This window comes from Chrysemys picta, chromosome 5 (assembly GCF_011386835.1).
Source record: "Chrysemys picta bellii isolate R12L10 chromosome 5, ASM1138683v2, whole genome shotgun sequence".
NCBI lineage: Eukaryota > Metazoa > Chordata > Testudines > Emydidae > Chrysemys > Chrysemys picta.
In genome coordinates, this window is record NC_088795.1 from 14,708,597 (window position 1) to 14,731,813 (window position 23,217).

Genomic DNA, 23,217 nt, shown 5'->3' on the forward strand with positions numbered 1-23,217 from the left:
GGCATGGGCTTATTTGATACTTATATCTGTTCTTAAATTTATAAATAGGGAAGAGTTTTTCTCCTTTCTTTAAAATGTTTTGTGACCACTTAAGAAGGCAGGGGTTGAGCACATCTAACCAGCTATTAACATATATGAAGTGCATGAGTTTGAGTCACTATGCATGTAGTGAGTGACATTTTTGGTAGGAAACGTGCCAGACTGAGAGACTTATAGGATTGGCATGCTCTTTGGATCCATCTATCAGCCATAATAACCCAGGCAGTGGCAGTGCAAGTCTCTTTGGCTGTTCAGTGTTTGGCCTTTCGGATGCAAATGCCCATTGCCAAATTAATGTCCATTGAGATATGGACACTTGGGTCTAAACCATTAACTCAAATCCCACAGGCCACTCAAAATATGGGGAGGACATTAGATCACTGCATTCTTTGGCCTGTTTTTTTTTATCAATGCTAAAACAATAAAACTTGTGCTTGTTTTTTAACGATACAGCATGAACCAAATTCACAGTTGGCATAAATGGGGGTGGCTCCAGGGACTTCAATGGAATCACACCTGTTCATACCCAGGGTGAATTTGATTCAAAGTCTTCATTTTTTTAAAATCAGAGGATTTAATAAATGAATATTTGGGCTTGATTTTCAGAGCTGTTGAACAGCTGAAGCTCTCCTGGTCTTCAGCTGGAGTCCTGGCTGCTCATCATCTCTGAAAATCAGGCCAACTTTATTGACAATTCCAGGTCTGCATTTTAGGACAGACCATTTGAACATAAGCATATGGCTCTGATCTGGCAGTGGTTTGAGCATTGGCCTGCTAAATCTAGGGTTGTGAGTTCAATCCTTGAGGGAACCACTTAGGGATCTGGGGCAAAATCAGTACTTGGTTCTGCTAGTGAAGGCAGGGGGCTGGACTCGATGACCTTTTGGGGTCCCTTCCAGTTCTATGAGAGAGGTATATCTCCATATATATAACACCTCCCTGTGTATTTTGCAGAGTCTCAGTCTGGCAAGGGAATGGCATGGAATGGTGAGTTCATATTTGAGCTGGACAGGTGGCAGAGATGTTACTGTGCTTTGTTAAAACTCATCCCCCTTACTTTAAGCACTGACCAGCAGCGTTTGGTCTCAGGTACAAGGAGAAATTGCCTTCTAAGAGCTTTCGAGAGCACAGCAACAAAGCGAAGTTCTCAGATTCTCTTAACAGCCAGCGCTGGAGATTCTTGAAAAGTGGCCTGGATGATTTCAGAAGTGGTGTCCCTGCTCCATCTGACAACATCATAATCCGTGGCACAAAGGGGCTTTTACCGATTGTTCTACCAAATAATGCATCCCAGCAGAAGGCAAGGAAAACGTTTACAAGACAGTCCAGGCTCAGTCCATTGCAGAGAGCCAGGCGGGATCACATTGCACAGACAGAACGCTGCCTGAGCCAACACCCCCTTGCACTCTACCCTCACCTGGAAGAAAGCATCCCTCCAGAGGTAAAGTCCGCACGGTTGCTGCTGTTTTTCCTCAAGACTGAACATCCTTTTAGCATGTTTTAAATATAAAAGTAATCCAGACCCAGCTTTTCTCATCGGGTATTTTAAAACAATGTTATTTCCTACAAATTGAACGTCTACTAAAGCTGACTTGTCGTGGGCAGGGCCGGCTCCAGGCACCAGCTTAACAAGCAGGTGCTTGGGGCGGCCAAGGGAGAGGGGCGCACCTGCGGCAATTCGGGAGCGGCAGGTCCCTCACTCCTCTAGGAGCGAAGGACCTGCCGCTGAACTGCCGCCGCCGATCGCGGCTTTTTTTTTTTTTTTCCAATTGCTGCCTGCGATCGGCCAGCCCTGGTCGTGGGAAGGTGACCTTAAAGATAGGGAGAGATTTGAACTGACAGCAGTCACCGGCAGGCTTCTGAGACACCCTGCTAATATTCTGAGATTTGTCACACTATTTGTGTTCAGTCAGTGAACCTGCTCCCACTCAGCCATCAACATGGGCCACTATACAAAAATGGGCTCCTTTAATAGTCTACCACATGATTCCATATCTGGTAGATTATACAGCGATCAGTTGGTTTACATCACTGGGCACACCTCCAGATATAACTGGCTGTTCCAGGGCAATGAATGGATTATCCCTCTCTTGTATTAAAATTAGCCAAAGTCTTGCCTGATGTGGGTCCTGCCCTGATCTGGACCCTGGTCTGACTCTTGAATAACTACTTTTCCCCAGAATCCTTCCTTCCTCTGCTCTGGGGTCCCTCCCAACCTCTCTTCTGTTGGGAAACAACGGGCCTAGTCAGTGCACACCTGCACTTATGATTTGGGGCGGGGGGGTGGGTGGTTGACACTGAAGGACTCCATGCAAGCAAGCCAGGGGCAGGGAGTGAAAGTGCGTGGGAAGCATTAAGCTTTCCACTCTCAGGTGGAATAGGGGAAGGTTATCATGGTCTTTTGGAGAGAGAGGGACCAGAAGCAGGGAGATGGCAGGCCTTGTACTGGGGGCCACAGCGAACTCAGGGTGAATATATTCATCCTCAGTGGTACAGTGCAGAATGCTGAGAAGGATCATACTGCTCAAAGGTTAAGAAGCAGTAAGACAATGAAGGTGATTGTATTCATTGGGCTATGAAAGCCCCTTGAATTTGAGGATAAATAAGGAATCCTGGCTCTGTTCATGGCAAGATCAGGTCACAGAATGGTTCATCACATGCTGATGGGGAAGCTAAGGCAGGGCACATGATCTGTAATGGGGTCTCCTATGTAGGCTCCGTGGGTGTGAGGTGTTTTTGGACATGTGCTCTTTTTTTGTTTGGCTCTCAGCTTTTCGAAGAGGTTGTGACCATCCTGGACCCGGAGATGTGCTTGCATAGTAAAGCTGGATACAAGGATCGTGACCAGGCGAGCCACACCCCTCAGCAAGAGCTGTTTCAGCTGGAGGATGGGAAAAGTAAAGAAATAAGCCCCAGGCCATCAGCACTGTGAGTACTGGACAGGACAGAGCGAGCAGCACCCAGGGCCATCTGATTCCACCTTCTGCTGCTGGGCCTGAGTTCAGTCCAGTCTCTCTCCTCTGAAATGAAATGTGTTGAAAGAGAGGAGCTGAATGTTTCTGTGGGTGGGTGGCTTCCATACCCTGCCCCAGTTCAGCTTTAAAAGGTCTTGGGGACACCCCAACCTTTCTAGTAACTGGGCTCTAGCTAAACAGGAGAGCCGGCTCAGTCGATATTGAAGTCTTCTGCCTGGTTCCTCTGATGAGACACATCCAGGAGGCTTCCCAGGGCTGGCTGGCTTAGTAGGGCTTCAGCACATAAGTCTTTATGGGCCTGATCCAAAGCCATTGACGCCAATGGAAAGATTCCCATAGTCTCCAGTGGGCTTTGTCTCAGAACCTAGCTGCTGGTCTCCCTGCAGACTGTAAAGATCTGCACGTAAATCTCTCTGTGCTGTAGGCCTGCTGAGGGCAGCCAGCTCTATAATAAGGGGACTCTGCAGAAGAAGCAGCTGCAGTATCTTCCTTACAGAAGGAAGTATGACTTGCAAGCTGGGAGCAGCAGGCACAGAGACAATTATTCAAACCCCACAGATCTGAAACCGCAGGAACGCATTTGTGCTGATGAGAGGCACTTACAGACTGCGAATAACTGTGTCATATCCATCTCTTCAGCCTCAAGCAGTCTAAAGGCAAGAGTCCATACACATGGTTTTCCAAGAAAGAGGTAGCCGCAAGAGAGAAGGCAGCCAGACGGAGGTACGTTCCTCCCCATGATGAGAACGTAAAGCAAGTGACTAAGGAGTTTTGTGACTGGGTTGCTTCTTGGGTAAGTTGAAAACCAAAACCCTCCTATCCCAGCAGTCCAGTAATGACTTGGGCTAATGTTTTCAGACTTGGGTACCCGAAGGGCATCTACCTCCTAAGTGGGTCCCTCAGCTAACATGCCCTGAGCACTACAGCTTCCACAGACGGCAATGGGAGATGCGGATGCTCAGCACCTCTTGAAAGATATAGGTCCAACTTCCATTGACAGTCACTGGGAGTTTGGAGCCTAACTCCCATAGTCGCTTTTGAAAATCCCAGCCTCAATATGGTTTTAGGTGCTTAACCTGAGGCACCCAAGTCTGACAATGTTAACCCTTATTCTGCTTTTACAGAAGTGTAATTGAAGTAGCCCAAATGCAAAGCAAACCACAAATCAGTTTATTCTGTAAGTCTGCCAAGTCCATCTGTTTACTCAAGCTTTTGCCTGAGAGACGTGTGGAGGGGGAGTTATTGGTTAGATTTAACTGCATCATTTTGGAGTCAGGGCCAATTTTTTTGATTGACAGTGACTCAGCAATTCAGGCATTGGTTTTAGTGAACACAGGTTACTATGATGGACACATTTTAAAAAAGAAGAACAGGAGTACTTGTGGCACCTTAGAGACTAACAAATTTATTAGAGCATAAGCTTTCGTGGAGAAGTGGGCTGTAGTCCACGAAAGCTTATGCTCTAATAAATTTGTTAGTCTCTAAGGTGCCACAAGTACTCCTGTTCTTCAGTTTGCGGATACAGACTAACACGGCTGCTACTCTGAAACAGTTTAAAAATGTGCAAATAAATATCGGCACATTCCCTTTCTCTAGGAGCCAAATTCTAACTTGAGTGTTACTGCAGCACCACAAATGTCAGTGGGATCAGGTGGGTTTAAGATGGGGCAGAGTTTGGGGAATGCTTCTGGCATGGCTCTCTATGGGGTGAAAACATTATCTACACGCCATGCCTGGGATTTTAAATAGCACTCTGCATTGGCCTAACTCGGCTTCCATTGAAGTCAATGGTAAAGATTCCATTGACCGCCATGGGAACAGAGTTAGGACAATGGTGAATGCTTTTGAAAATCCCATCCCAAGTGCTTTCAGACCTGGGGTACTTGGTTACGCTTTCACTGAAGTCAGCGGCCAAAGTCCCATGAACTTCAACGGGAGCAAGAGCAGGCCCCTGGATCCTGAATATTTACATAGCAGTGTTCAGACATACTCTTATAGTGTGCCACTTAGTACAGAGAGGTCTTGGATAACCAGGGATTTCACAGCATCTTCTCACTGTGGCTATCTATAGCTGTGGATCTAAGTCAGACTGTAGTCTCCAGACCAGACCAGTGCCTGCTTTGTCTCAAGAGTCCATCTTCTGTCAAAGACCAAACTCTCTCCTTTGAGTCTCACCTATGTCATGGGAATTGAAGGCTTTAAGTAGAGTCATTTGCTAGCCTGGTTTATGTTATCGTTTGCTCAGTCATTCAAACAGCTCAATAGAAATACAGTTGTTTTGCAGAAAACAATGTCAGTGTTTCTCTGGATTCATGCTAGTCGCTTTAATATGTACAAATAGTAAAATACCAGCTTCAATCCTTGACTGCACTGAGCGAGACAAAGCTGGCTCAGAGTTCTCCTGATCCTGCGACTGGCAGCTTCTGGCTCAAAAATAGAGCAGCCTAAGAGTTGTTCGGATATGGGCCAGTTTGAAATGGCTCCCGAGAAGCTGTTTTGCTGGGGAGGGTTGGCAGGAGCACAGCATGTTACAGTCCTGCCCTTGACACAACCCTCTACACCAAGCAGGAGGCTGGGAATTCCCCAGTGCCAGGGAAAGGTATCTGTCTGCTTTATGATGTCCGAGGGACTGAAGATCTGACCCATTGTGTCAACAAATCCTTCGAAAATCATGTATGTCAATAGCCTTGTGAAGGGTCTCGGGACAGAGACCGTAAAGGGAAATACGGTTACCTTAGGAGACCCACTGGACCTACTGTACGATAACAAATCATCTGGTGGCGTGTGTCTTCCCTCCCATTCCAAATGCGGATTATGTTTAAATGCCCCCATGGTGCATCTGAGAAAGGAATTCCCTAGAAATGAGATTGTAAGGAGTGAATACCCCCTACTGCACGGCAGCAGCCTTTAGCTAAAAATACCTTTGCCTTGCTGCAACGGAGCTCATGTCTACCTGCTTATAGAATGAGGCTCTGTTTGCAAAATAACCCTTGACTCCTATCACCGGGGGGGGGTATAAAGCTTGATAAGGGGACAAAAGGCCACCGTGTCGGCACCTGTTGCGCTGGAAACACAGCAAAATCTCTATGTGAGCAGTGCTGGAGGAAGACTGGGCCACTGGGGACAGACGGACCCTTTGTTTCCGGGCTGCTAAGAGGTTGATTACAAACAAGGGAGGGTAAAATACAAGGTTGCAAGGAGTGGACCCTGTTCCCCAGTCCTGCCTCATGGAAAGCACTGAGGTACTGAGTACCCACAGGTCCTGCTATTATTATTTACTTGTATTATTGTGGCGCCGAGGAGCTCCAGTCATGGACTAGGCCCCATTGGTGCTGTCCAAACTCAGATTTCACTGGGAGCTGTGAGTGCTCAATGCCTCTCAAAATCAGGGCATGAGTGTTTTGTCATTGACTTCAAAGGGAGCAGGAGCAGGCCCAAAGCCTGGAGCAGAACATGCCCCAGAATTGTGTGCATGGAGGGCTGTCTATACACAGATTCCTCGTCTTGCTCTGCTTGAAATGGGGGCAGAGGAGTGGGATAAGCCATCTCTTCAGCACTGTCCCCACCCTCCTTCCGGGATCCTCAAAGGGCTCTCCATGGGGTTATGAATTGGTCCTCATGGGGACAAATTTGGGAGTTTGAGCTGGGGGTGGGGCTAGGGAAGCCGCTTTGTGATTACAGCAGTGCAGATTACTAGGAAGAGGTACTGCAGCTCCCCCCGTATTACTGTTAACAGAGAGCCCCTCTTTGCTGGAGAACCCCTTTAAGGAGGATCATGGGGGCAGCTGTGTCCAGGGGAGGCCTTGGGAGTATAGACCCATTAGGGGCTCCAGGAACCCCTGAGATCTAGAGTCAGATGGATACGCACGGCCCTGCCCTCCTGTGGATCTTGGGATCTGCTGGGTGCAGATCCATCCCTCGGTCCTGTGGAGCCCAGCCCAGTCATGGAATCATCGGTTTTACTAGGCGCCCCATTACTGCCACATCTGAGCAGGAAGTCAGATTTCCTTGCAATGCCCCCCCCAAGGGGATCATAGCCAAGTTTTCCCTCCCCGAGGCCTATGTCCACAGGTCTTTCCATGGAACGGGGAGCCCTGAACCCCCCAAGCACCTGCAACTCCCAGTAATTTCAACTCAGCACTTCCCAGGATTTAGCCCAGTATGGAAAATAGATGTTCCAGTAGCTGTTCAGAAGGAAGGGCAGGTGTCCAGCATCCCTGTAACTGTGCGGCTGCTTATCCCAGCAGCGGTATCTTCAGTTATCCGGCGTGGCTCTTCGCTCCATCCCCTCTAAGAAGCAGAGTAGGAGTGTGATCAAGCAATGCCATCACTTTCCTAGCACACTAAGCCATTGTTTCGTGTGACAGAGACTCTCACATGATCTGATGTTTTCTGTGTTCATTGTGGCCAAGTGCTATTGCTTTAAAATTGGGATTGAAATGGACAGGATAGTATTAGGGAGCAGGATTGGGAAATGCGATATGAGAAATGTGGGCTGCATTGGCCATTCTACCTCTGTCCTCGCCCTTGACATTGGAGTGTGCCAAGGAGTGCTCAGAGGCTAGCCATTCTCTGCCTTCCCCACTGTGCCCGGTCCCCGGACTTTAAGAGAACGCCATGGTAGGCACTAGACCTGTCAATCTCAGGGGACTGTATGCCTAGCACCGCCCTCGTATCCCACTCAGAGCACAAATGGCCTTCAGTGACCTGTTTCAAAATAGAAACCAGACCGGAAGTTACAGAATCTCTGACCCCTGTGTTGCAGTGTGTCATGTGCTCACGTCTTGTTTTACTGTATAACTGATCTGACTGGGTGGGAAAGGACTTTTTCTGATCAGAGCAGCACATGGTAAAGGGACCTTTGACATACTTCTTGAATTCCTACACCAGGAAAGCAAAGAGGAACTAAGAAGAACCGTTTCAAAGAGGGGCATGGTGACTTAGCATCACAAGAAGTTGTGTCCCAAGGCGTGTGATGCAAGACTTGGTTTCAGTCTCTGGAAGCCCCTAATCTTCTAGTCTAATGTGGATCTGTCTCCAGGAAACAGCATTAGTTCCTGGGGAAAAAAAGCACTTTCTGCCTGTTTAGGAATCTAGGCTGGGATTTTCACAAGCACGCAAGAGAGTTTGGTACCCAAATCACACGGCACGTCAGTGGGAGTTGGGCACCTCTAAGCAGGCCTGGTTCTTAGTCTCCGGGTCCCTCATCAAATGACCTGCCTGCTCTGAGATAAGAGGTGAGGCTGACCCCCGGTTCCCTTAAAGCAGTGGTTCTCAACCAGGGGTACACGTACCCGTGGCAGTACGCGGAGTGCTTCCAGGTGGTACATCAGCTCATCTAGCTATTTGCCTAGTTTTACAACAGGCTCCATAGAAAGCAGTAGCGACGTGAGTACTAAAATTTCATACAGACAATGACTTGTTTATACCGCTCTGTATACCATACACTGAAATGTAAGAACAGTATTTATATTCCAATTGATTTACTTTATAATTATATAAAATGAGAAAGTCAGCCATTTTTCAGCAATAGTGTGCTGTGACACTCTTGCATTTTGATGTCTGATTTTGTAAGCAAGTAGTTTTTAAGTAAAGTGAAACTTGGGGGTACCCAAGACACATCAGACTCCTGAAAGGGATACAGTAGTCTGGAAAGGTTGAGGGCCACTGCCTTAAAGGGCCAGCTCACAGCATGTAACAGGATTCAATCCTACTGAGCAGGGCAGATAGCAGATTGGTAATGATCTGCGTAAATAGATAACAGCTGTTGGTAACCACTGTCCTGGGCCAGGCTGGAACTGGTGCTGGGCAATGGTGCCTGTCCCCAATCTGCTGAACATCTAGCTCTCTACCAGTATGTTGTAAATATTTCCCCCACCCCCCAAGTGTGGTGTGTTTGACAACTGCCTCCTGCTACCTCCTAACGGTGCGCTTGGCGTATTATTGCAGGGAGGAGAACATTATAACCTCGATGAAGATACCATCATGAGGCTGTTTGATACCGGTTTTGAAACCAAGCCCACGCTGACTATGCCTGTGGAAGTGGTGGAGATAAACAATGTGCCACCGGAGCTGAGAAAGCGTCTGGAGGTTTCATCCTCCCTGAAAGCTATAAAGGGTCCTCCTAAGGTAAGCAGGCCAGGGAAAACTAAACAAGCTACACCTGCAGCTCTTATTAACTTCAATGGGAGTTCAGGGTGCTCAGCACCTCTCAGGCCCTATATTTTGTACTGTGTTATGTTATCTTAGTCTTAGCCATTTATACTGCCACGCACTACCATAGTGTCTGAGCGCCTTCCACATCAAATCAATGGCAGTGTCCATAATTCTATACTCTGTCTATGATCAGCAATCAAATCTATATTACTTCTAGTATGTATTAGCTAGTATTTCATTCTGCTTCTCTGCTATTCGCTATCACAGTTGGGACTGATTCTTCCATTCTACTGCAGGCAAAACTACCATTGTCCTCAGTGGAACAAAAGTGGGTTTGGGACCACTTTCATTATGTTTCGAAAACAACTGGCAAGAGATGACCTGTAAAATGATATTTGCTATTGTACCTAGGAAGAGAAATATCGGATTCAGCAGAAACTGCAGGGCATACATATTAGATTTGATCTCTCTTATTTTGAGCTGTTTCTACTAGGCTTCAACAGGGAATTTTCACGGCCATAGTAAATGACTTTTATCTTGCAGTGTCTCATATTCCTCCTTTCAAGCCTACTAGGTCCCCAGTCATTGAATGGGGAGCCCACTAGCCATGTGGAAGGGCATGGCTTGTGCTTTACTTACCCCATCATCTGAGTCCCCGTGAGAAACAACTCACCTCTCCAGTGGTTGCCTCCAAGCTTTTAATGGCAGAAAACGTAAAGAATATATAGCCCCCAGGAGATCATTCCGAGAGCTTGTACTGATTAGAGAGCTCTGATACTAACGCCAGATTTGCTAGTTTTGTTTCCATGTGTTCCTCTCCTTTTCATTGGGTCATCATTAGAAATTCTCTCCTTGGACCCAAATTGGGGTCAGAGGGAAGGGAGAATATTGATCCTCAAAAGCCCGTTTTACAAAAACCAAAGGAAATAGTCTCTCCACTATATATGGGGTGCGGAACTTTTTATGCAGACTAATGGTCTTGAAATGCCACCTGCTGGCCATTCTGTAATGTCACATACAACGAAGAGAGACATCTATACTCATATTCATAATCCTTGAAAACAGTCTGATTTTTAAAGTAGTATAATAAGGAAATATGTTAATTCTGCAAGGTGATGCTTTGTCACCTCCTATAGCATGAACATGTGTCAATAAGGTTGTCTCCATCCTGCCCTTGCTATGTCATTAAATGGGCAGCAGGTCCTGGTATGAAAAGGTTGAGAACCACAGCTTTAATCAGTGGTCAGACAACCCCAGGGCGTAGACAATGTTAATTCCCAAGGGCTCTATCAGGATCTATGTCCAAGTTTTTGCACAGGCTGACTATGTTGGGGGATCGGTGTTTGAGATTAAGAGTTTTGCAAGCTGCTGTTAGGTGTTGGGATATTTTGTGTTACTCTATTTTTGGTGCGCCTTTGGGCAGCCCTTCTGCTCAATGTAGATGAGTGCAGGAGAGTGAATGGAAAAGGATAACTTTCTTCCTCGCTAATTCATTTCAGCTGAAGCCCCTCCCACAGCTCCATGTGCTCTTCTTCCTTTCCACTCTACTCCCCGCATAGATTTTGCCCCTCTGTTTCGCTTTCTATTTTATTATTGAGGAATATTTCCAAGGGAAACTGACAGCTTCTAGTTAAACCTGAATTCCTGTCTATGTCCTTGTCTATGAGAAAGAAAAACTCACTAGTATAGAGATGTAGGTAGGAGAACATGGAGAGAATGATTTACTATCCGAAGTCTAATGAATAGTAGAAGAATCAATGGTGATGAAAATTAGTACTTTTTATTATATTGCTATTGCTAGGGGTAGCTAGTGAAATACCTCACACTTATATAGCAGTAATAGGACTTACATCTGCTATAGGCACCAGAAAGGGACACAATTGACTCCATCTTGCACTCACCACTATGGTACCCGAGCACCTGATCTCATCCATCGACCAGGGCTGCCATTCCAGCTAGTAGAGGGCAGTGGTTCGCATACACATTGTGGGAGGTGAGTCAGACCTACAAACATGATTAGAGGATATTCCTAATCATTATGATTTTATTGTGCAGGGTGGCTACCAGCCCAAATGGGAGAAGATCAGGTATGGAGCCTGGTACCTTGACCCAAAAACGTGGAGAAAACAGAGAGTAAATGAGCCTTTAGAGGATCCCAAAGCAGCAGCTGATGCCATTCAGAATTTAAGGAAGCGGTTTAGTGAAAAGGTACTGCATCTCTGGAATCTCGGTGGTGACATTCTCATCCTAGTTCAAGGCTGCAGAACATACGTTGTTACTGGAACACTCCTGCACACCATATGCTATCTGACTCAGTTCTAGTGGGAGGGGAATGGTTCATATCACCCACCCTCCTGACTATTATTATTATTGATTATTTGTATTCTGTGACAGTTGGAGGCCCCAATCATGGATCATGGCCTCACAGCTCAGCACTGTAGAAGCACAACAAATAGACAATTGTACAAACGTCCTAACTCCCATGATCCATCCCAGGTGGGGGCACAACAGCGCCTTGTGTAAGTGCCGAGTCCAAAAGAAGACCTAAAAGCCAGTCACAATGTTTACTTCAATGGGTTCTAGTTTCATGACCATTTAATGCTGATGAAAAATGTTTCTCTCTGCTTCCATGCATCTCAAGACCAGATTAAACGCCTTTCACATTTGGCAGTAAAAATTCACTCCCAGTCTGAGACTAAGCATGTACAATTCCAGCTCAGAAGGAATTATTGTTGATCACAGTCTCAACCCATGTAAACAAAGGGTCAATTTCATCAGTGTTATAAGCAGGCCCAACTCTATGGTCTTGTTGACACTAAAGAATCGCATAGTTGCAGCCTTATCAGAGACTAGGATCTGGCCGAAAGACTTGTTCATTTGTAGTCTTAACTATCCCAGGAAGGCCATGTGTGTTAACCTGCTATTTGGTCAAATTCCATCTATGAATTTGACTTCCTAAATTCCTTCTGCATTTTTAACTGGAGATGGTATTTTTCTCCACTTCCTGGACCAATCTGTGGTATAGCTTTGTTGTGCAATATTAAATAGTTGGTGTGCTTCATCCCCGAGATGGCTGATTGTCAGTGATGGGGGAAGTGGTCTCTATATATCTTACCTACCTCAGAGGGGTATGTATATGGTGAGGTAAAAGAAGTTAATGAATGCAAAATTCATTTAGCTATTCAGACAGAAGTGCTATAGAAATATTTATAATAATTGCATATATTATTTATTATTATCAAATTGATAAACAGAGACTTCTTCATTTTGCAACTATTTCCTTTTCCTTTTTTTTTAGTTTTTCCCTTTTGTTCTAGCAAATAAGTATAGAAGTAAGATGTACATCAGCCTCTCAAAGGCCTGACATTAAAGACGTTAAAATTGATACACTTTCTCATCCGACTAAAGGGCTGCACTTTCTGAGTAAACTTGAAAAGCTTAACACTTCAAGAGACAGAATAAACAGGGGTACACTACTCATAAAAGTGAGGGTGGTTGGATAGTTTTGGTTTGCAGAATTTGAATAAAGAAATATCAGTCCCATGGTTTTTGCTTTAAAATGTGAGAAGGTGGCAGGTTCTAGAACTTGGCATAATGATGCAGAGATTTTCTGCGGACTCACTCTCCTGGACAATTTCAGTCTTATCAGCTCTAACCCAGCAGTCTGAAAAGGTTTGAGTGTCTGGTAGGGGCAGGAGAGCTTGTGGGGGAAAAGCCCAAGGAACAACGGCGTTCAGAAGAAAGCTTTGTCTTTTTGTTATTATTTCAGTTAACAATAAATGTGAACCTCAGAGTGGGAGTAATTTTGGACCATGTCTCATGTGTGTATGTTGTGATAAAAGTTGGGTGGGAATTCCAGATGGTTACAACAACTTTACAAAATAATCCCTAGTAATTACTGACTTGCTACAACACTCACTGAAAAATGACATACTGTCTCGTCGCAATTCAGTGCTTATGAAACACCTGGATTGCCGTAAAAATAGCAAATCAGAAATTATCTCTTGAATGAACTACAATGCATGAGATTAATTAGAAATGGAGTTTACCATATTTGTGAGACTTTCACGGAAATAACCTTCCCTGTCCCTTTCTTGCTTTGTTGGCTTGTTGTATGAATGAGGGCATGAAAAAACAAATAAATCTGTGAGATTTATTCTTGAGTGTTCCCTTAATTTGGTTTGGAAATTCTCCTAGGAGGCAGAAGTCATGCAGCTCCATGGAACACATGCTTTTAAGGAATTCCTCGAAAGGAAGGGCTACCGGAAGCCTGAGGTAAGTCAGCGAGAGCGTAACAAGCCCACTGATGTGAGCAGTAGCAATGACAGACCGGGATGCCTCTGGCCCTGTGCACTCTGGGAAAAGAGATGTGCTCAGTGCATCTTGGTTTAAGCATCATTGTTTCTAGCCCAGTGTAACTGACCAGGGTTGACAAGGATGGCTAGTCTTAGAGCCCTGTGAGAACCATGTTATAAAACCATGCTGTACACAACCTAGCGAGGAACACTACAGTCCTTACCACGTCAGGATACCATGATACAGCTGTTACTGAACTGTGCTCTTAGCCCTGGGGCCAAATTCAGACCTGATTATGGCAAGGGGTGGAAGTTCACCAAAGCCAAACACCAGCCCTATCGGGTCTCAATTTGGCCTCAAGGCTGTAAAATAGCTTCGGGTAGGTCAGTTCTTGTTCAAAACAACTCACACTGGTCAGGGAACCTAGGCTTGACCCCTGCTGGCAACGATGGCATTGAAACATGGTAGCAGCGAGCGCAGTTTGGACGGGGATGGTGAAGGCTGCACGAGACACCTCAGCAGGACATGCTGCAAGATAGTGTTTCGTCATGGCCACTCTCAACCCAACAAAGAGCCCTCCTCATAGGCCATTCATTCAGAGCTCGACAAGGAAGGCCAGGCCTTAGACTGCCCCTTGGCTCATTGCATCTAATGGTGCACTCATCGCTTGCCAAGAAGTAACCATTGTCTTTTCTGCTTAACCCTTTGGCTGCAGCATCCTCCACAGTTTCCACGCTGTGGCTGAAAGCAGAATCATTTCCAAGTGCTGGATTTCCACTGGAGGTCATCAGTTCACAGGGATGGGCCTGGTACATGGGTGAGGCAGCACTGGAAGTGTTTTGCTCAGTGGAAATTGGTGCCGTCAGGCAGTCAATAGGCAAAGAAGACACATCCCCGTTAGAGGTGTCTGGGACTCCCCAGGAAACGTGGGGATTTTGCACGTCATCTGGTGCCTGGGACTCATCTTGACCATATTATACACATTTATATATGATAGGTTAGGTCTGGCCCCCGGGCCAAACATTGTGACAGGCTGGCACTGAATGGCGCCAAATCAGTCACCTTCGAAGAAAAATGGAGAGATGGAGGCAAAAAGAAGAAAATGAAGTGGGTGACAGACCAGACAGGAAGAAGCAAAGCTAGAAAAGCTGCAGGTGAAGATGGAAAGAAGGCTGCAGAACAGAGATGGTCCCTCCCCTATATCTGTCAATAAAAACCCTTCTTATCACCTACACAAATAAACGATATTCACATCATCCTGGATTCAGATGGTTTGGCTTGCACATTTTTGCCCCCACCCCAATTATGGTCAGCATTCCTCTGATCTCCCCTCTCTGTGTTGTGTTCCTCTTCTTGGCCTTACCATCTGTTCATTCATCCTCTTTCTGCTCACCTTCCCATTCTTAGAGTCCGCTCCTTTCTTCTTGGATCTTGCCCCTCCTAGCCCAGGCTCCCTGCTTCCAGATGAGTTTCTCTTCTCCCTCAGTCTGAGGTCAGTCTCCCTATTCCCCTTTGGTCCTCTAATCCCAAAGCAGAGTTTCCCTTTCACCCCTTCCCACACCGGAATAAGTTCCATTAGCTACCTCATGCAGAAAATCCACGTCTTCCTGCTCCAAGTTGTGCCCCCTCATCCCAATCAGCCCCAGAGTCCCTCTCTACACCCTATCAGCTAGAACTGGGTGTTGTGCTTCTTGTTGTGCAATCTTGGTGGATTGGGGAAGTGAAGTCTGCAGTGATGCCTCAGGAGGCTTTGTGGTGCTGGCAGCCAGCAGTGTGAAGAGGGAGAAGGGATGAGGGAGATGCAAGCAGCTAGGTGTGGGAAGACAGCAGAAGGTGGCAGGAGAAGGTGGGCTGGAGCTAGGGCAGTAAGGTGGCAGGTGGGGCTCTCATTAGACTCAGCAGATCAGGCATGGCTGCGCTATCACACTGCTTTGTGGGTTCAGCAGTAGGAGAGCCAGATTATGTTGACTAAACCACCGAGCACAAGGCCTGGGAAGGGGAGAAAGGGGACCATAAACAGCAGAGAAAACAGCATAATTCCTGAGAAATCAGACTGTGACCTGGTGATGGGTCCCTTTCCTCCTAATTCTTGTGCTCTCTTTCACCTCTCCCTTTGCGCTCAGTGGTTGTGCCTCATTGAACCAAAACAGGGCAAACAACATGGTGTCTTTTCCCTGCCCTGGACCAGCAGCCATTGGCTTTGTTCCATGTGCCAGGTCAGTAAGGCAGCATTTCAGGGGTTAAGCCAGGCTGTCTCCTCCTCCCACAGCTCCTACCCCTCCCCAGAGAAGCAATGACTTCTGAGGAAACTGTGTGTGTGTGTTTTGCTAGGACACTGTCATGGACAGAGAGATCTGATTAGTTCCCCAGGCCCGAGGCGCCGACTCCCTGTAAAAAGCAGCAGGAAGTAAGGCTGGATCTGGGCCAAAGGCCATTGGAGCTGCATACTCTCAGCCCGGTTCCCAGTGAACAACTGTCCACATCACAGAAGCCACCCCCACAGCTGGCACTAATTGGCTTTCCTGTTCAGGGGATCTCAGTGGAGAGAGCAAAAAGTGCATGAGCTATGGGAGCTGAGTTGCCCTCTGACCTATCAAGATGCTCTGGCTCGCTCAGGATGGGGTTGGCGCATGACTGCATGGGAAGCTTCCATCACCATTGCCCGTGTGGTACCTATGGAGACAAAGAAGTTTGATTGCCCCGGAGACTGCATTCATGCACCTTCCAACAGCTCCGTGTCTCATGCCATTAAAAACAAAGATCTGTGTTAAAGCACTAAGCACACTGGTGTCTTGATCCTCTGTGACTTGTTCTTTTATATCTTGTAGCCAGTAGCTGGCCATTTAAATGCATTCCTAGTAACTGTATTTTAAATCTATGTTTTCCTTTAGTTTCTTCTGCAGATGCTGGCTGCAAAGGATGGTAAAGGAGCAAAAGAGGGGACATCAAAGGGCCTTAAAAAGACACGAGGAGCAGAGGGCAGGTTTTTTCTCCACACTCGTTAATTAATGCAGAGCTCTGACTTTGTTAACTCACATTTGTTTCCTCTAAATAAACAGTTCTGAAGGCTCCCGTAATGGTCATTTCTAAGCTGTGTTGATTTGGTTTCTTTCCCCCTTCCTCAGAAATTGCTCATCAAATATATTTGAAACAGAACCACTTGGGCCACCAGTTTAGTTTCAGAGGGGTAGCCGTGTTAGTCTGTATCAGCAAAAAGAACGAGGAGTCCTTGTGGCACCTTAGAGACTAACAAATTTATTTGGGCATAAGCTTTCGTGGGCTAAAGCCCACTTCATCGGATGCATGCAGTGGAAAATACAGTAGGAAGATATATATATACAGAGAACATGAAAAAATGGGTGTTGCCATACCAACTCTAATGAGACTAATCTATTAAGGTGGGCTATTATCAGCAGGAGAAAAAAAACGTTTGTAATAATAATCAGGATGGCCCATTTCAAACAGTTGACAAGAAGGTGTGAGTAACAGTAGGGACAGATTGACAGAGCCAGAAGAATACCCAGAAGTCACCCACTTCACGACAGGCCCAACAAAGAAAGTAACAGAACCAGGGCCGGCGCTTCCACTAGGCAACCCTAGGTGGTCGTCTAGAGCGGCAGGATTTGGGGGGTGGCATTTTGCCGCCCTTGGCGGAAATTTGGCGGTGGGGGGACCTTCCGCTCCGGGTCTTCGGCGGAAATTCAGCAGCGGGTCCTTCACTCGCTCCGGGACCCGCCGCCGAAGTGCCCCGAAGACGCGGAGTGGCAGGACCCCCGCCGCCGAAGACCCCAGACTCCCTGAATGCTCAGAGGAGGAGTGCTGCTGCCTAGGGCGGCAAAAACCCTGGCACCGCTCCTGAACAGAACACCACTAGCCATCTCCTTCAGCCCCCAACTAAAACCTCTCCAGCGCATCAACAAGGATCTACAACCTATCCTGAAGGACAATCCCTCACTCTCACAGATCTTGGGAGACAAGCCAGTCCTCGCTTACAGACAGCCCCCCAAACTGAAGCAAATACTCACCAGCAACCACACACCACACAACAAAAACTCTAACCCAGGAACCTATCCTTGCAACAAAGCCCGATGCCAATTCTGTCCGCATATCTATTCAAGGGACACCATCATAGGACTTAACCACATCAGCCACAGCATCAGGGGCTCGTTCACCTGCACATCTACCAATGTGATATATGCCATCATGTGCCAGCAATGCCCCTCTGCCGTGTACATTGGCCAAACCGGACAGTCTCTACGCAAAGGAATAAATGGACACAAATCAGACGTCAAGAATTATAACTCAAAAACCAGTCGGAGAACACTTCAACCTCCCTGGTCACTCAATAACACACCTAAAAGTCACAATACTCCAACAAAAAAAAATTCAAAAACAGACTCCAACGAGAAACTGCAGAACTGGAATTAATTTGCAAACTGGACACCATTAAATTAGGCTTCAATAAGGACTGGGAGTGGATGGGTCATTACCCAAAGTAAAAACTATTTCCCCATGTTAATTTCCCCCCTTACTGTTACTCACACCTTCTTGTCAACTGTTTGAAATGGGCCATCCTGATTATCACTACAAAAGTTTGTTTTCACTTGGGGTAGTGGATCCCAGACGCAGGGTAGCTGGCCTGGCTGCTCAGCCATGCTAAGAGTTGGCTTGGAGGCACTGTTACATTCTGAAGATTTCAGCTCGTCTCTGCTGCGCTGTGATGACTAGACGTTTTACCCAGCATGCCACAGTTATTTATGAGGTGTATGAAAGTAGCGCCGCAAGGCCCCAGTCAAGCCTGAGGGGCCCTATTGTGCTAGGGTAGGTGCTGTACAAATGTGGAATAAGAGACATTCTCTGCCCCAAGAAGCTCACAGTCGCCTAGATGAGGGAAGCATTATTGTCCCTCTCTTACAGATGGGGGAACCTGACTCTGTGTATGGGCTGCTGACTTCATCATCCATGTGCGGTAGGTTTGCTCTGACCTAGCCCGACCGAATACCCCAGGAGGGACACTAAGGCACCTTGGCTGGGACTCTGTGCTGTGTCTTCCAGGAGGTGCAGCACAGAAGCTGCAGCCAGGGGGGAGAGGGGGCAAAGGTGTCTCTAAACTGGATTTTCTGGGGGCCACTGTGGCCCCCAGTGTAAATTAGAGCAACCAGGAGCTGCTCTGTTTTAAGCTTCCACTCCATGGGTGCCTACAGGCAGCTCCACAGCAACTTAGGATCCCTGTAGCATGTAGACTGTGGGGACTCCCTGCCCATCTTGGGGCCTGGTTTTCAAGGAAGCCTGCGTAGACGACTGCGTGTGGGAGCGCTCTGCAGTGCCTGCACTGTGAGAACTCTTTGCTGGCTGGCTGCAGGGCTTTTACAGAGCAGCGTACACAGGCTGTAGCAGAAGTCAGATTCCCACCAGTGAAATCAGTGGAGTTACACTGGCTTAAAATGTAATGCAGGGGTGAACCAGTCCCTTGGCTTCAGGCCCAGCACTAGCATGGGTCAGAGGTTGCAGGAATAAATATGCTGAAGAGTGCTTCCCAGAACGCAGAGACCTAATCCTGGAGCAGTCCCTGAAGTCATCCCCAGCTGCGAAGGAGACTTTATCTGCAGGATCTCACTCTGGGGCAGGCTGTGACCTCAGGAGGTACAGGAGAATCATCCTGACAGTAACGAACAGGTGGTTATGTCATTTAAATTCTTCTTTAAAAGAAAAATGAATGGCGATGGAGTACATTCTAGCGCAGCCACAGGGCACTTACGAATCTGAAGCACTTCTCATTAACAGTACACGCAAGCTGCTTTAAACCAAAGGTTTCTGTTATAGTATCAACAAAACACTGATACATATTCTCCCTCAATAACACCAGTGTTGCTACCACCATTTCAACTGCACTGATGTCAGCAAGGGGGAGAAGTTAGTGAGAACTGATCCTAGTGTAGACCAAGCCTACAAGACAAACCTGAAAGAACCAGCATTCCCATTGGAGTCAGGGAGTTTGAAGGATGTTATATGATAAGCTTGATTATTTAAACACAAATAAACAAACAAAAACAACAATCCGTAGCGTGTAGTTTAAAAACTGCTTTCATGAACTATATATATTTATGTTAGCATTTACCTTATAACAACTTGGACGCGTGATTTCTAATGTTTTATTGGGAAAGACTATTTTTTCCAGTCTTACTTTTCACCAGCAAAATGTCTAGATGGCTGTGCAGAGCTATTCAGAAAAGTGATTCTGTAAACACAGCATTATGGGTTTCCATGTTTATTGCTTCTCAGTGACACCGAAGCCGATTTGCTCAGTTTACAAAGAAAATATATTTTTTCTTCCAATTGCTCGTCCACCAAACTAAGCCTGAAAGTCAGCCTAGTTCTTTTCAACTTATCCTCAGTAGTAGCCTTGCCACTTCGACAATTGCACATAAAGTACACCAGTAATACAGCTCCATTACTGGGGAATGTGACCCATTAGTTTTTCCATTGTCCTTCATATTCTTTTTTCCCCACAAGGTATTAAATATTCAGTAGCAATACATTCTTCAGCAGTGAAAGGCCCCTGATTACGCAATGTTTCCATAACTATCAGGGATAGACTATGTCAGAACAATGCTCCCTTTCAATTCACTTACTTTATTTTAACAAAAGTATTTGAACCCTCCAGATTCAGTTACAGAAAAACTACAAGGATAATAGAAATATTAAAAGAAGTCTAAAAGGGAAGTGGCAACCAACTCCAGAAAGGGATTAATTGCATGTACTTTATATATGCCATGGCAAGTTAACAGTGAGCTGGAGCCGGTTCCCACCGGTTCGCAAGAACCGGTTGCTAAATTTAGAAGCTGGTGTAGAACCGGTTCCTAAAGGGGCAGGCGGGTGGGCAAACTCCAGTGGCCCTTGGGACCGTCCTGTCTGGCCCGCCTGAGCTCCCAGCTGGGGAGGTCCCCCGGCTCCTCCCCCACTTCCCCCCCTCTCGCAGAGCCGCCGGAGCCCTGGGGGAAGCAGCGGGGCTCCCGCAGCTATTTAAAGGACCGGGGCGGCAGAGGCAGCTGGAGCCCTGGCCCTTTAAATAGCCCCTGGAGCCCCCCGTTACCCCAGGACCCTGCTTCTACTGCCACTACTCCAGGGCTCCGGCGGCTATTTAAAGGGCCGGGGCGGTAGAAGCAGGGGAGCCCCAGGCCCTTTAAATAGCTCCGGGAGCCCTGGGGTAGCGGGGGGCTCCAGCTGCCTCTGCCACCCCAGTCCTTTAAATAGCCGCGGGAGCAACAGACTTTTTAAATAGCCCCCGGAGCCCCGCTGCCACTACCTCAGGGCTCCAGCAGTGGGCTCTGGTGGGAATTTAAAGGTCCTCGGGCTCCAGCCCCTGCTGGGAGCCCCAGGCCCTTTAAATTATCCCCTGGGGAAGCCGGGCCACCCTGGTACGGCGCACCGGCTCTTGCTTTCACCTCTGGGTAAGGGGGTGGGACTGAAAGCTCCAGCGGCTGCGCGACATCCTTACACAGCAGCATGGTAAGGGGGCCGGGCCAGGGCTGGGAGGAGGGGTTGGATAAGGGGTAGGGAGCAGTTGGAGGGGGCGGAGGTTCTGGGGGGGGGCGGTCAGGGGACGGGGAACAGGGGGTTGGGTAGTCATGAGAATCCCGGGGATCTGTCGGGATGGTGATGGATGGGGGTGGGGCAGTCAGGGGACAGGGAGTGGGGTGAGTTGGGTAGGAGGTGTGGTCCTGGGGGGCAGTTAGTGTGGCGGGTTTTGGGAGAGGGTGGTCAGGGGATGGGGGGGTTGATGAGTTGTGGGTTCTGAGGGGGGCAGTCGGGGGCATGACATGGGTTGGGGTCGGATGGGTGGGTGGCGGGGGGGAGACAGGCACGTGGGGCTTGTACTCACCGCGCGGTTCCCTACCGGGTCTTCGGTGGCACTTCGGCGGCGTGTCCTTCACTTGCTCCGGGTGAAGGACCTGCCGCCAAAATGCCGCCGAAAACCCGGAGCGAGTGAAGACCCCCCTACCGCCGAAGTGCCGCCGAGGACCTGGTAGGGAACCGGTTCTTAGGATTTTGGGAGTTCATCACTGGCTCCTCGTATTGCAATTTGGAGGAACAGGTTTTAAATAGCAAGGCAAAGCTGCATATACACATCTCTCCTCTGAGCATATACAGTGCTAACAAAGACAATGTACAAAGAGAAAATCTTGGTGAGGATGTCCAGTTGGCCCCAGGCTCCGCTGGTCTTCTCATCCAGGGCCTAATTCAGCATGTGTTTAATTTTAAGCATGTGCTTAAGTTCATCCCCATTCAGCAAAGCCCTTGAGTACACGCTTAAAGTTAAGCATATGCGTATATGCTTTGCTGGACTAGATTCTCAGAGAAGTTGTCCAAGTTAGTAAGCACAGATCATATGTATAGAAGGGAAAACCCGTTTTAGATTATGAACTCACTGTATTTATGCAGCCATCCAGGGAACTTCAGCCATTGTGAAGACTGTACACTTGTGCGTCTATAAATTTAAATGACATTTTATGTCCTCTTAAGCTGACACAGTATTGCTCTCAATGACACTAAAAGATTAAGAACAGCGCATACTGGAAATAGATTCTCTCAGACATCCAATTAGCCATTCTCTTTTCTAACGAGATAGCTGCTAATAAGATCTCATTAATGGGTTTTAGAATTCAAATCACAACAATTAGGTAAGGATAAAAAGAATGGATTTTAAAAATTAGCTCCCAAGACTGAATGGAGATAGCTTTCCAAATTCTTTGTCTGGTGCTAATCCAGGGGTGGGCAAACTTTTTGGCCTGAGGGCCACATCTGGGTATGGAAATTGTATGGCGGGCCATGAATGCTCACGAAATTGGGGTTAGGGTGCGGGAGGGGATGAGGGCTCTGGCTGGGGATGTGGGCTCTGGGATGGGGCCAGAAATGAGGCGTTCAGGGTGCGGGAGTGCGCTCCGGGCTGAGGCAGGAGGGAGGGTCTGGGGGGGGAGGGTGAGGGCACCGGCTGGGGGTGCAGGCTCTGGGGTGGGGCTGAGGATGAGGGGTTTGGGGTTCAGGAAGGTGCTCCGGGATGGGACCAAGGGATATGGAGGGCAGGAGGGGGATCTGGGCTGGGGTAGGGGGTTGAGGCGCAGGAAGGTGGCTCAGGGGTGCAGGCTCTGGGTGACGCTTAAATCAAGTGGCTCCTGGAAGCAGCGGCATGGCCGCGGTTCCTGGCCAATGGAAGCTGCGGGGGCAGCACTTGGGGTGGGGGCATCATGTGGAGCGGAGCTCCCTGGCTGCCCCTATGTGTAGGAGATGGAGGGGGGACATGTTGCTGCTTCCGGGAGCTGCACCGAGCGGCTCCCGACCCTGCTCCCCGGTTGGAGTGCCGGAGCGGGGCAAGCTCCAGACCCCGCTCCCTAGCGGGAGCTCGAGGGCCAAATTAAAACAGCTGGTGGGCCGGATGCGGCCCGTGGACTGTAGTTTGCCCACCCCTGTGCTAATCAATAGGTTAAGCCATTTAGTGTTATTACCAGTTTTTAATGACTGCCAAACTAGGATCAAGGATCTAGAGTATAAAGCCACAACTCTTAGGCCTTGGCTACACTTACCCGCTAGTTCGGCGGCTGGCAATCGAACTTCTGGGTTCGACTTATCGCGTCTAGTCTGGACGCGATAAGTCGAACCCGGAAGTGCTCGCCGTCGACTGCGGTACTCCAGCTCGGCGAGAGGAGTACCGCGGAGTCGACGGGGGAGCCTGCCTGCCGAGTGTGGACCAAGG

The 23,217-nt window shown here is 47.8% G+C and overlaps 1 protein-coding gene across 1 annotated transcript; it reads left to right on the forward strand.

Annotated features, from left to right (window-relative positions):
- Nucleotides 1–993: 993 nt before the first annotated feature.
- On the forward strand, nucleotides 994–16,532 carry FAM47E (family with sequence similarity 47 member E). The gene is made up of 7 exons (XM_042856466.2): nucleotides 994–1,480; nucleotides 2,810–2,967; nucleotides 3,654–3,807; nucleotides 8,964–9,143; nucleotides 11,226–11,378; nucleotides 13,368–13,445; nucleotides 16,358–16,532. Exons 2-7 carry the CDS (start codon nucleotides 2,846–2,848, stop codon nucleotides 16,469–16,471), a joined length of 801 nt encoding a protein of 266 aa, XP_042712400.2. The 5' UTR covers nucleotides 994–1,480; nucleotides 2,810–2,845; the 3' UTR covers nucleotides 16,472–16,532.
- The last annotated feature ends 6,685 nt before the right edge of the window (nucleotides 16,533–23,217 follow it).